This window comes from Pungitius pungitius, chromosome 16 (assembly GCF_949316345.1).
Source record: "Pungitius pungitius chromosome 16, fPunPun2.1, whole genome shotgun sequence".
In the NCBI taxonomy this organism is placed as follows: domain Eukaryota; kingdom Metazoa; phylum Chordata; class Actinopteri; order Perciformes; family Gasterosteidae; genus Pungitius; species Pungitius pungitius.
In genome coordinates, this window is record NC_084915.1 from 7,002,090 (window position 1) to 7,015,270 (window position 13,181).

The window sequence follows — 13,181 nt, forward strand, 5'->3', positions numbered from 1 at the left end:
TGTGGCACGATATAACAGAAAAAGAATGAAGTCACATATCCTGATCATAACTTTCTGCTAGATAATATCGGTTTAATTAACCACGGTTGGGAAATGAACTTGCAATAAGTTGAACTTGGGTGCAGTTTCTTTATCAATAATTACCTGAATACTGATAGGACTTGAGCTGTTCCTGATAGTATGACAAATGTTTTGAGCACAACGTCTTTGCTGATAAGCTCCACAGTAAAAATTGAACATGAATGTAGAATCTTGGAATAAGCCCTTCTATGGCGTTTCTGAGCCTAGAACCTGCTGATGGAATCTTTGACCGTTTATCTTCGCCAGCCGCAGGTATAATCTGTACTATTGTCTGCCTTGCTCTGTTTGTATCTAGTCTGATGGAGATAGCAGTCAGCCTCAGGCAGCTGCTAAATCTGGGTTAGACACAGGAAGCGGCGCACAGTCAGCGGCGGCGGCGTCGGTGGATGAGTCAAACAGCAACGCTGCCATGGGCGGCTCGGACAGTCCGGGGGAGGAGCAGAGCTCAAGCGGTAAACAGGTGGTGAGGGTTGGGAGGAGAGTAGGCAGGGACGTGGCTCCTGCTCTGCCGGTTGACCAGAACCTCCCTGGCGTCTCGGTGGCTGCAAAGGCCGCCTCGGCCGCAGACTCCCGGAACCTCCGAATTGGCACAGCGACTCGGCAGGACAAGGACGATATCTCCATGGGTTTGACTAGCCTGATGGGCAGAGGCAAGACCAAGGAGCACCGGCCTCGCACCCGCACCCAGGAACGCCACGAGGACACGACAAACAAGGCGATGGAGAAGGAGGAGGAGGGGAAAGGACAGGTGGAGCAAGAGGACGAAAAAGCTGCCGTGGAAAAAACTGAGGCTGTCACATCTGTGGCCGCTGCTGCAGAACCAGACCCGGCACCGCCCAAATTCAACCCCATCACCGCTCCCAAACACGACCCATTGGCCCCGCCTGCCGGTTTCATCCCGCTCCCCAAGCAGAACCTGTTGACACCTGCACCTGGCTTCAACCCCGCCAGGAAATCCAGTCCGGGGTCCACACAGCAGAATCCCCTCGCAAGACCCCCGGGATTCATCCCCGTCCAAAGAACGGACCCCCTGGCTCCTCCTGCAGGGTTCATCCCAAAGCCCCGTGTGGTTGCTGTAAAGAAGCCGGAGGTATTGAGTGGAATAAACGCACCTCTGCTACTTAACCTCTGGGTGGAGCATGCTGTTTGATAATAACACAGACATCAAGGTTCATATTCATGCAACCTCCTCTCAGTGTTTCACACAACTAGCTTTTTTATTATTCATCTTGTACTCTTCAAGATCAACACAATTGATCATTTGAAATTTTCACAAAAGTCAATTTTTTGGTACAAAGGAGCCATGACATTATAAAGCCTGTCTCAAAAAGTGAACGCATGAAGGGTGCACGTGTCAGCCGGTGATCAGCGGCCATAAGGCTGTACTGCCAGTCCGGTCAGATATGCGCGAGCACTGAGCCGTGACTCATTACAACCACTTTCTGGAGGCTGACCACTGATGCGAGGGGCTTTGATGGTTCTTTTGGGAGATTTTAGAGAAAAAGGAACTGGAAAAAGAATACAAATAATAATCTCGCAAAGTAATACAACCGCTAGCTGCTGCTAATTAAACAGCTCAGAAAACCCAAGATCCTAGTTGCTCATGCATTACCTGGATGGGATGGACCTTCACCTAAAATCAGGACTGTTTTAGTATTTAAAGTCATGGTCTCTTTTTCAAGTTGTACCTGAGGCGAGGTTAGATTTTTGTGCCGTTAGCCGTGAGTCTTTGGCATTTTTTCTGCCAGTGGGCAGAAATTGGATCAACGATGCCCATAAAATCTGGAGAGCAGTCGGCTGGGGATTTGATTTTGGAGATATGCACGTGGTGATTTCTCTGAGGGATATCGTGATTACAACTTCTCTAGGGAGACTCTTACGTTTTTAGTATTAAGGGAAGATCAGATGTGAACTTTTTCTGCTCTCGCTATAGAGTCATATAGACACGCCATGTGTCTGACATCAGCCGTTGCCATTAGACGCAATTGATAAAATGACTCAGGAGGACTTTGGTATTTTCAAGTCCGTTGGATTCTCACTTTTAGCATATGAGATTTGACAAAAACTCCATTGAAATGGGCCTGCTTAGCCTGATTGTTATCTGAAGATACAAATGAATCAGAATCGTTTTGTCACGTTTTAAAACAGTATTTTAGCTGCACAACCTCAACTTTAAATAAAGTATCTAAACTGAAGCAGATATAGGAAAAAATAATTACTGATCCACAGCTGAATACAATTAGAGAGCAAATGATGAAATTTAGTTGATGATTTGGTTTGATGTACCCCCTCCCGATTCCTCGCATGTTGTTGCGTTTCCTTGATAATTCCCACAGCTAGTTACTTAAGGAACCATTGAAAAACAAAAGCCTTGAACCATTATCTTTCTGATGAAGCGCTTAATGATCCGTCTTTCTTTGATAGTCGTTTCCCCGATTCTCATTTCCTGATTGAATAAACTGGAAAATTGAATTAGCAGGAACAAATATCCCTTTGATGTTGCTTGTCGTTCTGGATGTGTGGAATTGAATACTTTAGTTTAACGAAAGCTGCAACATCAATATCATCCTCATTGTCACCTTTCCATGTCATTTCCATCCCCTTGCGTGCACGTGGGTGTGTGTGTTTGGTGGATGTTGGCGTCTCATTGTGTGAAGGGAAAGGAGACACCTTGTCCCCCCGCGGCCCCCGACAGTAAGCCGCCCCCCGTTGCTCTGCCCCAGGCTCAGTCTGCGCCGAATGAACAGGCGTGTGTTCATCTAGCTGCGAAGGTACCCGCCACCCAGTGTGTTTCTCACATTTCATTTTTTCCATGGCATGCTTCTCTGTGCCCTCACAGTTTATTTTGGGGTTTGTTTGTGTAAAGTGGGCAGTAACACCAATTTTCTCTGCGCCATTGGATTTACTTCCTGGCTGCAATTGCTGGTCCTGCTTATCCGACTGTAGGTCCCGGAGCTGGTTCCTTCTGAGGAGGACTACAAGCGCATGAGGAAGATCTTCGCCACCAATGGCAATGATGTAACGTGTGCCCCTGCAAAGCTTTACCAAGACTTTACCTGCTACCAGCCTGTTGACTTCCACAGTTAGAGGGAGATGTGTCTAAAATGACTCTGGTCCATGGCTCCCATTGCGGAGGAGGGCAGGGGGGGGGGGGGGTGTATTTCCCAAGTGTTTGGTAATTTAATTCGCAAACTTGGTTATCAGATTCTTATGAAATTAGAGGTTGTGATTATGAATCACGATATCTGGATATAGGATTTCATGCCCATTGCTACATGCCACATCCATGCCCATTGTTATTATTATGGCAGTGTCCGGTGATTTCTTCTCTCAAAGTCCAGGGCGCTGGAAGGCCTCGCTTTTTAATGCCTCCCTCTGTTATCTCAAATGGTGTCTCATGTTTCTATTTTGGCTTCTCTACTGGTCATCGGATCCCGACTCGCTGCCGTCCTCTCTGCTGTTTGCATGGCTAGTGTGCCAGAGGCCGCAAATCCTCTCAGGTACGGTCGGCGCGACAGTCGGCTCGCTCGCCCGTAGAGTGCTGGAGTCTAAGCTTGTTGTTCTCTACTGACCCCTCTCTGCCCTACTTTGTCGGCACCTGCCTGCTCGTCTTTGTCCTTTAGCTGCGCTTTAGCTGTATGCGATGGCCCGAAATGTGGGTCTGGGCTTCTTGATCTTTGTTTGCTTGCACCGAGGGAATCATGAATAGCTCACCTTGAATTCATTTAAATTCAGAGTACGATTAACACAACATGCAGCTTGCATGTTGGTTGTGCTGTTTTTGCTGTGTACACTCACATACTGTATATTTTCTGAGGTGAAACTGTAGTAAATAGTTTCTCAAAATTCTAGAACTGAAAAAACTCTTTGAAAATGCTTGCTGTGATATAGTATTCATCACATGTCATTAAATCTTTGTGTTTATCCATTACCATACCATCTCTGTAGCTAAGTTCTTTAGCATTCACTGACTGCATGGTGCCGTGCATTTACACCTTACTGTGCATAACTGGTCTCATTAACTGGGACTGGTAATATGGCAGATCATTTATTTTGTGCCCCACAGAGCCCACACACTGTTCTTCAATGCTCCTTGTAATCCCCTCTCATTAATGCATTTATATTGTAATTTCTTTTGGTGAATGACTCTAATGATGCACTTATTATGCTGCCTGTTGCTTTACTTACTATTTTGCTGTTTAACGGCTGATGGTCTTGCCGGTTTGTTTTTTTAATATACTATGTTTTTTACAGATACACATTTTTGAGCTGCTACACATTGTATCTGTGTGTTCCATCGTTGTTTCATTGTTGTCCTTCCCTTCTCCAGTCCAAGCCTGTTGAGGACCCTGTGGCCATCCTTAAGGCAGCACATTCGGCTGCAGCTAAGGTCTGACCATGGCTACAAGTGATCGTAGTTCCTCCGTGTTTCACAGTGTGTTTTGTGGTATTCTTATGTGATGATCAAGTAAAGAGGTAAACGGGTGAGAGCTGGAGGACAGCTCACTAGTAAGTGAGGGAATTACAACCCAAGGAAAGCCCAACTTCCATCCTGCCCATAGCCCCAGCTATTGCAGTGCACTTCTTGCTGTCCCTGCTGCTTTAACTGAAGGGAGAATATACAAACAATATGCTGTCTGGGTGCAGCTATCCAATGCTTGTTGCGTTAACTTGATCACATGTCTGTTTATGTATTTTTCCTTGCATGACTCACTCCTTTTAGTCCGTTTCTGTTGGTTGTGTCTGAAATTATTTAGATGTATTTGTTGTGTTTGTGATGACACATCCCAGCCCCACACTCTTGTCCGTGATGTCTTTTCATAAAACAGTGCACATTCTGGGAGCTCTGAAGAGGGCTTTAAAAGGGGCCGGGAGGGTTACGAATGCTGTTCCCTTCATATGTCTAATGGGAATGTGAACTGCATGTTAGTCCGTGCTCGGGAAATCTGTAGGATCCTTGTGGTGGTCCATTATGAAGTATTTTTTCAGTTATAGTTGTTCATTGTGTTATGTTCAATTTATTGATGTGGTAACCTGTCCCTAACAGGGAAAGACTGAGGAGCAGATAACGGCCGAGAGATCGTGGTATAACACTGAGAAAGTATGGCTCGTCCACAAGGATGGCTTTTCCATGGGTAAGAACTCTCCAACATTTATTTACCGGTGTTATTACCTCAATATAAAAGGAAGAAAGTAAACATTTAAATGTTAAAGAGGGCACCAGTCTAGAGTAGGTCGCCAGCTGTATGTAACAAGCCTAAGCATGTTGCTTGTTTAGGTTAAATGAAGCTCAGACATTATTGAAAGCCGTACAACTGCCACGAGACATCAGACGTGTGAAAATAAGGTGAAGCTCCTGCACTCGGCTGGAGATCACGTGTCAGGTTGAATTAACTCCAGACTTTGTGGTGCTGCAGCAACTCTCTTGAAGACTGAGGCGGGCAGCCTGCCAGAGGGGAAGGTGAAAATCCGCCTGGAGAGTGACGGATCTTTATTGGATGTGGATGAAGATGATGTAGAGAAGGTATTTTAATCATCAAATCATCTCTGAACCGCGTCAATTACTAACGACACCGGGTGAGTACGTGACCGTTTTTACTTTCAACTCCAGGCAAACCCGCCCGTGTTTGACCGAGTGGAGGACCTGGCCTCTCTGCAGTATTTGAACGAGTCGAGCGTGATGCACTCCCTGAGGCAGCGGTACGGCGGTAACCTGATGCACACCCATGCTGGGCCCAACATGGTGGTCGTCAACCCCATTAGTGCCCCCTCGATGTACTCTGAAAAGGTAGGAAGCAGCCTGTGGATATGAGGACACATCTCTTACAGAGTAGCCGAATTTTAGAGGGCAATCTTATTTGAACTGTTTATCTTCTATTCAGGTTATGCAAATGTTCAAGGGCTGCAGAAGGGAGGATACTGCCCCTCACATTTACGGCGTGGCACAGGCTGCCTATAGGAACCTTCTGACCACTCGACAGGATCAGTCCATCGTCCTGCTGGGCAAGAGTGGGAGTGGCAAGACCACCAACTGTCAACACATCATTCAGTACCTAGTCGCCACGTCTGGCAGCACCAACAAAACATTCTCCTGTAGGTTGGAAAGGAACTCGAGGTACAAAATGCTAAGTGTAGGGCTTGTTGTGCTGTTGTTTTACTAAGATCCCCTCCCGCCCCCGTTTTTTGTCTCTTTGTGGTCTGCAGCAGAGAAATGGCAAGCGGTCTACACAGTTTTGGAAGCATTTGGCAATGCGTCTACCTGTATGAATGGGAATGCCAGTCGCTTCTCCCATATTGTTTCATTGGACTTTGACCAGGCAGGCCTGGTGACATCAGCCTCTATTCAGGTACGAATAAACAAATCCATCCATACTTCAAAGCAATGCTTCCTTTGTGGATAAACTCATATTTACAAATCTATTTCTGTTGAATAAATAAAATAATTGATTGATCAGTAGACTAAATTGTGTTTCGTTGACTGATAATTTATTTGGTTAAGTACAGCCATCATTCATTCATTCCTTCAAATCACAGGTGCTCATCTTTTGAATTTCTTACTGCAAATATACTAGGATCTCAAAAAATGTGTGATAAATCATCGTTATCACACTTGCTTGCACTGCCTCTAGGAAACGGGAGGTCCTCATTCTAACATTCTGTTCTGCTACGGCCTTGTAGACTATGCTTCTGGAGAAGATGAGGGTGACAAGAAGACCAGAGGGAGAGTCCACTTTTAATGTATTTCACTACCTGATATCTGGAGGAGACGGCTCTCTTAGGTCAGGATGTCCACAATTCTGTACTGGATTAATACGCTGATGTTCCAATTATGTGTCTTTGCTTTTCTATTATACAGACATGGGAGATGTTGACGTCTTCTGTGTTCCAATATCTTTTTCAGAACAGAGCTGCACCTTAATCACTTTGCTGAAAACAATGCATTTGGAATAATGCCTCAAACAAAGGTGATTCCTATTTGTTTGAGGAATATTGTTGTCACTGTATGTTGTCGCACAGAACAGGCTACTAATACGTGAATTGCCATTTCACAATAAAAATTAGAACAGATCAGAAAGTGTGTTTTTGAAATCAGGCACAGACCCAACAGCTGGCAGAGTAATCACTGATATCTATCATCAACTATTATGAGCCTTTGCAGGATATCCGTTTTGTTAATCCTATTTAAACTTATAATATGATGGAAGTTTGTCAGTCTGAGCATTACTATAAGACATCTTTAAGGATTGCTTTTAATCGTACTTCCAAAAGGAATTTTATTTGACGTTGTGTGTGATCTGCCAGTCTGAGGATAAGCAACGGACCTCCCAGCTGTTTTCCAAGCTGCAAGCAGCCATGAAAGTTCTGGGGATCAGTGGTGATGAGCAGAGAGCCTTCTGGCTCGTCCTCGGGGCCATCTACCATCTGGGGTCTGCAGGAGCTACAAAGGGTAAGACTCTATAGCTTCATCATTTAGTCCTACAGGTAATGATATTAAAGATACAACACAAACCAGTTACAGAGATCAACTTTAACTTATACACAATGTAGAAACTAAATTATCACAAAATTACCCTTGATAGCCCAAATATTTTTCACAACACTGGATAATCCCAAAATTGCCTGTTTTATCTGACTACATATATAACTCGAGTGTGATGCAAGACAGCTGTAATCCAGTAATACGGGCTCCACTGCACTGATTTAAAAATATTATTTTTTAAATCGGTATCCAGGACATATCTTTTCCAGGTGAATCATTTATAAGAGTCACATACCCACAAAACAGGACCTGAACGAGCCACAATCCAGCTGTTGACAATTTTATCATCGGTTGTAGAAATCCATAACAACAGATCGTCAACAGTTTCAATTATATCTTCTAATGCTTTGCATACATCCCCTAGTATAATTTCAGTTAATGTACAGTATTTGTAATATAGCTTTAGTGAAAACAACCTTCTATCTCTTTATGGTGTGGTGAGTGCTGTATTGAGTCGTCTTGTAATGCGTGATGGATGCAAAGGCACTGAGATTTTTAAAAGGGAACTAGCAGGAGTACGCAAGGTGTTATTAATCCGTCTTTCTTTTCAATCTTTTAGTGTTAACCCATGCACTGTTTTATAAATGACGCACCTGGTCATCAACAAGCCGCTTCTGCTTTGAACAGAAACAGCCCACCATCTCTTTTTCTTCTTTTTCAACAACTCTGCAAACACTGCCCATGTCTAATGGTCAGAGAAAAATTGAAATTGGCTTTAAGTCTTGACAATTCTTTTTTTTATTGTCAAAGAAAGCTTCAGGGGCCTAATGGGAGGAGCGGTCCTCCTAAGAGGATTTGTTCTTGTCTTTGAAGCTATTTGTATGATGAAACATAATGTAAGAGAGGGTTCTTTTTTTGCTTTTTGCTATAAAGCGATAGATCTGCCCCCACAGCATTTGATTTTCAGTTAAAATGAGATACCTGCTATTTTAAAAGGCTGACGCTGTCAAAGAGCTGTGTAACATAATGAAATTAGCATATATATAGTATTTTCTCTGGATGATATGCCCTTGCTTAAGATCAGTTACAGTGGGCTGTTGAAAGGTTGCCATTTCACTGTATTAGCACTGTAAATGTTATTGTAATGCACATCTATTAACTTGATTACTTTCTGTGATGTTGAAGCAGCATAATAGAATGGTTTACAATTCAAAAGGAATATATTGTAACACTTACTGTTTTATTTGTGTTTGTTCGCTCGTCACCCTCTGTCTGCAATGTAATTGCCAAATTATTTTTACTGATCCCCTGAAGCATGCTGCCAATCTTTATGATGGCCCCACAACACCATCCAGGAACACTTTTCAAATGTTTTGCTATTATTATCGGCCCATAATACAGACACTTAACAACATCTAATCTGGAAATGACTGGGAGATTTATGGACTTAAACTTCTGTATCCTGTTAAACCCACAGTGGTTTTCATGAAGAAACAAGCCATGATTGAATTCTCCCTGTCTAACGGCATATTGAATCTATTCTTTAAGGTAACAAACGTTTTTGGGCGCCTGTTCTTTCTTTGTGAAAGATACAAACATGATGAAATATTATAAATATTTGATGCAGCTTCATGTGTAACACAAGAGGGCAGCACTGGTCTCTTTTCCACCAGAACTAATTAAAGGGACCACCTGAAGTGAACTTGCATCTCTTTTTATAAACAAATATGTGGTGAATCACAATGTGAGTCTGGATACGTTTAAGGGCAAATAACATCAATATTTTTAATATTCTAATCTTAACTAAAAAGTTTTGATTCAGTAATATTTCAAACCGCAATGTTTTTAACTGTGTTGGCAAATGTCTATCAAATGAAATATTCAAATGGATGTACTTGTCCTGACAACCGTTCTGCTTATCATGAAAAATATGCGGGGCTGCTGCGTGCTTTGATGAATTAGATAGAGCTCTCTGCATGAAATTCCCCAGTTCCTCTCACAAGTTTTAGAAGATACCACTTCATGGTGGATTAAAAATGAAGTTTGCACTCATATCTGCATGTTTCCATCACTCAGCTGCTAGATTAAAAGAGAACACTTGTGTTTCCTAACAGAACTTTATGCAAATACATTAATCATGTCCGCTAATTATAAAGTTTGCTTTCATCCTCAGTAAATAAAAAGGCCATTTATTACTTTAACTTCATAGACTTCAAGTGGAGACGGCTCCATTATTTTTCTTTTTTCGTTTCCTTTAGGCCGCTTGCACTTGAACATGCTTTTTAGTGCATATTCTCACCAACTGTGGCAGTGTCAGCTTGACCGGAGACAGGCTCGTCACAAAGCTACCGAGCTAGTCGTCTGCCTGGCGTAGTTGGCAGAAGGTTTAATGGAGGTTTTCTTTCACGTGTTTCAGCTGGCAGGAAACAATTTGCACGTCACGAGTGGGCCCAGAAGGCTGCCTACCTGCTGGGCTGCACCCTGGAGGAACTCTCCTCCTCCATCTTCAAGCACCAGGCCAAGGGCACCCTGCCCAGAGCCAGCTCCATCCGCCAGGCGTCGGACGAAAATGGCACAGCAGATGCAGGTACTCCACAGGCCGCGTTTACCAACAGGCTATTTCCTCTTCATTCCTCACACCCCCCTCCCCCCACTCTTTGTCTTTTGTCCCACTGTTTCCACACACTCGGAAACGCATACGCCTCTGCTCATCACTGGAGGGAAATTGCATGCTCCGGAGAAAGTAGAGCTTATCTTAGTAATGAATACCACAGCTTTACAATGCCTATTGACAGATAAGTACACACACTGTGTCGGGACAAGCAATTTTGGATCTGCTCCTCGTTCATTGTCCTTGAAATCATAATTGCCTCGCATTGATTTTTCACACGTTTTCCGTCAAGACTGCAACGCGCTTTGAAGGGCACCAGGATACACTTAAAAGTCTGTCACAGAAGGGATGGACAGAACTGACCTCCGCTTCACCTTCCCTGCACATCCCTTTGCACATGAACATACACACGTCGAAGTGTCTGTGCACACGGCACTATCCCTCAGGCACCATGAACGCACTATTTTGAGGGATCGTGGGAGGAATTAGGAGTATAACAGGTGGCTACTGCCGCCAGGCACAAACGTGAGAATGAGTGAATTTATCTGAATATTTTGGAAACAATTGAGTCCTTAAAGACCCTGCTTTACAGCTATTACAGACCCAATCTGGATACTTTATAACTGCCTTTGGGCATAATATGCAGAATTTTTTTATAAACAAATATTTGAGGTTGTTATTGTTCTTTCTTACTCCAATTCACCCAGTGAAAATGTTCTTGTGTGCAATTTCTGATCCGCTCTTATTCTGACTGCCTCTCCGTATAGGATCCAAGGGTTCAGCCATGGAGTGTTTAGAGGCCATGGCGTCGGGGCTTTACTCTGAACTCTTCACGACCATCATCTCTTTAATAAACCGGTTAGTATTTCTGATCTTCTACTCTCTCGAAGCTTTGTCAAATTGACACTGGCATGTTATTTTCTGCACAGTTATATAATGAAAGTGTACAGATACTTGGTGACATCTTTACAAAATCTTACTCAAATGCAGTTTCTGGGGGGTTTAAGCAATGCCTGAACAGACAAGGTCAGTTTTTAACTGCTTTTATGGATAGTTTGATTGTATAAAAGGCTATTTTGACTTCCGGCCCTGGATTTAGCTTTTCGAATAGAACTAGGAAAATGTTTGGTGAGGGTTAAAGTTATAACGTGGTGGAGAGAGTTACGGTCAGATCCAGGGGTTGTATGCAGCAAATGCAATCAATAAAATGTGGTCTCAAGCATCTCAGCGTGTGTTTGCCATGTGTGCTTCAGGGCTTTGAAATCCAGCCAGCACTCCCTGTGCTCTCTGCTCATTGTGGACACACCGGGCTTTCAAAACCCCAGGCTGGCAAAGCGCGAGTGCGGCGCAACCTTTGAGGACCTATGCCACAACTACACCCAGGAACGGCTGCATACCCTCTTTTATCAGCGCACCTTTGTTCAGGAGTTGGAGAGATACAAAGATGTAAGGACTTGAGAAGTGTGCACACACAACAAAACCCAGCCTTACGATAGCTGTCTCTTTCTTCGTCTTAGCTCTCTCTTTCTCTCTCTCGCCGTTTGTGTGCGGCTTTCTCTCAGATAAGTCAACTCCAATAGTGTATGCGTTCGCACGTCAGATCCCTCCCACCTGCCACAAGCTGTGACAAGCCAACGTAGCTCATGTGTTAGACCTTCTCATTAGCGATGCCAGTCTTCAACTCTTCTGCCAAGATCAAAGGAAAGTCACTCACAACTGCCTTTGGGAGACAAACCCAGCTGCGGAGTGCTGGTTTTACAATTCCTTTGTCCTCTGAGTCGTGTGCAGCAGTAGACCAATATAATAATAATAATATAACAGGCCTACTGTAATTTCTAAGAAATTAAGACACATTTGAGATATTTATTTTCTTTCATCGCTTGCATAAATATATATCAATCCATTACAGCTGTCCCAAAATGTAATATCCCTCTTATTCAAAACTCAGCTGATAGCACAGCTGATCTTAATCATATTACTTTTGATACAGTAAGCAAGGATCCTGGGATTTCCCACCCACTTTCCCACCCACGCGCTCTGCCTGGGAGAAGGAGAATTGGAGCAAATTGCATAAATCTGTGTGTAGTGTAATACTCTTGTCAGTGCAACTTTAATATATTTTAAGAAGCTGTGAAATTGTCATTGAAAAGTAGGTCAAACTCATTTAACTCCGTAACAACAACAGAGGCATGCAAGTTAAACTGTGAGGCCCACAACAGGCACATGCTTGGAATTTTCTTCATATTTTAAATGCTGTTTAGCTGCAACTGCCTGGACCTTTTCATTTTTTTATATCCTCTGCATATTGAGTTTACGCAGCAGAGAACTAAAATTATTTAGAATACTACACATACAGTGGAACGTTATATACGTCACAGCCACACTGTTAGCATTGCCAAATTTTCCCCGTATTCCTCCTAGTGCTGCCAGCACTTTGTCACTGCGGGCTGCCTTATGCTCCACTTTGCTCCGGTGAAGGTAATTTACTGTATTTATTTAATCTGTAACAGTAATGAAATATTTTAGGGTTTCCATTTACCTATAGGAAAAGCAGGCTTAGTAAATGTCAAATGTTCTTGTTATTATACTAGACTTTTTTTTTTTTTTTTTTACATCTACTAGGCCATTGTTTTATTCCACTTTAACATCCATAAATATATTGATAATTAATATGGATGTCTCCACATTCATGAGGAGCATGGGTCCAGCCGCCCCAACACAATGAAGTGGAATTCAAAGCGCTGGCTTCCATTGTCTAAAGTTGGGAACGTCCAGGCTCTGCGGCCAGGCTTCAAAAAAAGATGATCTGCTTTTAATGATCAAATGATCTGACAATTATGAAACCTAATTGTTTGGTCTATAATATATCAGAAAATAAAAATTATAAACAGCATTTATAGATATTATTTTCCACAATCGAAGGGGGGTTGTTTGAATGTCTGACACAAAAGATGTTCAATCTACTAACATATATCATACAAATGAGAAAATATGTCATTTTGCTGATAC

The 13,181-nt window shown here is 43.0% G+C and overlaps 1 protein-coding gene across 3 annotated transcripts in view; it reads left to right on the forward strand.

Annotated features, from left to right (window-relative positions):
- LOC119215260 (unconventional myosin-XVIIIa-like) overlaps positions 1–13,181 on the forward strand; it is a 54,310-nt gene that overhangs the window by 1,111 nt on the left and 40,018 nt on the right. For all 3 annotated transcript variants that reach the window (XM_062558035.1, XM_062558033.1, XM_062558034.1), the window contains exons 4-19: positions 377–1,171; positions 2,739–2,852; positions 3,028–3,099; positions 3,555–3,581; positions 4,412–4,471; positions 5,129–5,216; positions 5,499–5,605; positions 5,693–5,869; positions 5,964–6,174; positions 6,286–6,428; positions 6,760–6,860; positions 6,983–7,046; positions 7,384–7,528; positions 9,978–10,148; positions 10,940–11,030; positions 11,426–11,618. In XM_062558035.1, the coding sequence (XP_062414019.1) occupies positions 377–1,171; positions 2,739–2,852; positions 3,028–3,099; positions 3,555–3,581; positions 4,412–4,471; positions 5,129–5,216; positions 5,499–5,605; positions 5,693–5,869; positions 5,964–6,174; positions 6,286–6,428; positions 6,760–6,860; positions 6,983–7,046; positions 7,384–7,528; positions 9,978–10,148; positions 10,940–11,030; positions 11,426–11,618 (2,559 nt within the window). The remainder of the gene's footprint in view (positions 1–376; positions 1,172–2,738; positions 2,853–3,027; positions 3,100–3,554; positions 3,582–4,411; positions 4,472–5,128; positions 5,217–5,498; positions 5,606–5,692; positions 5,870–5,963; positions 6,175–6,285; positions 6,429–6,759; positions 6,861–6,982; positions 7,047–7,383; positions 7,529–9,977; positions 10,149–10,939; positions 11,031–11,425; positions 11,619–13,181) is intronic.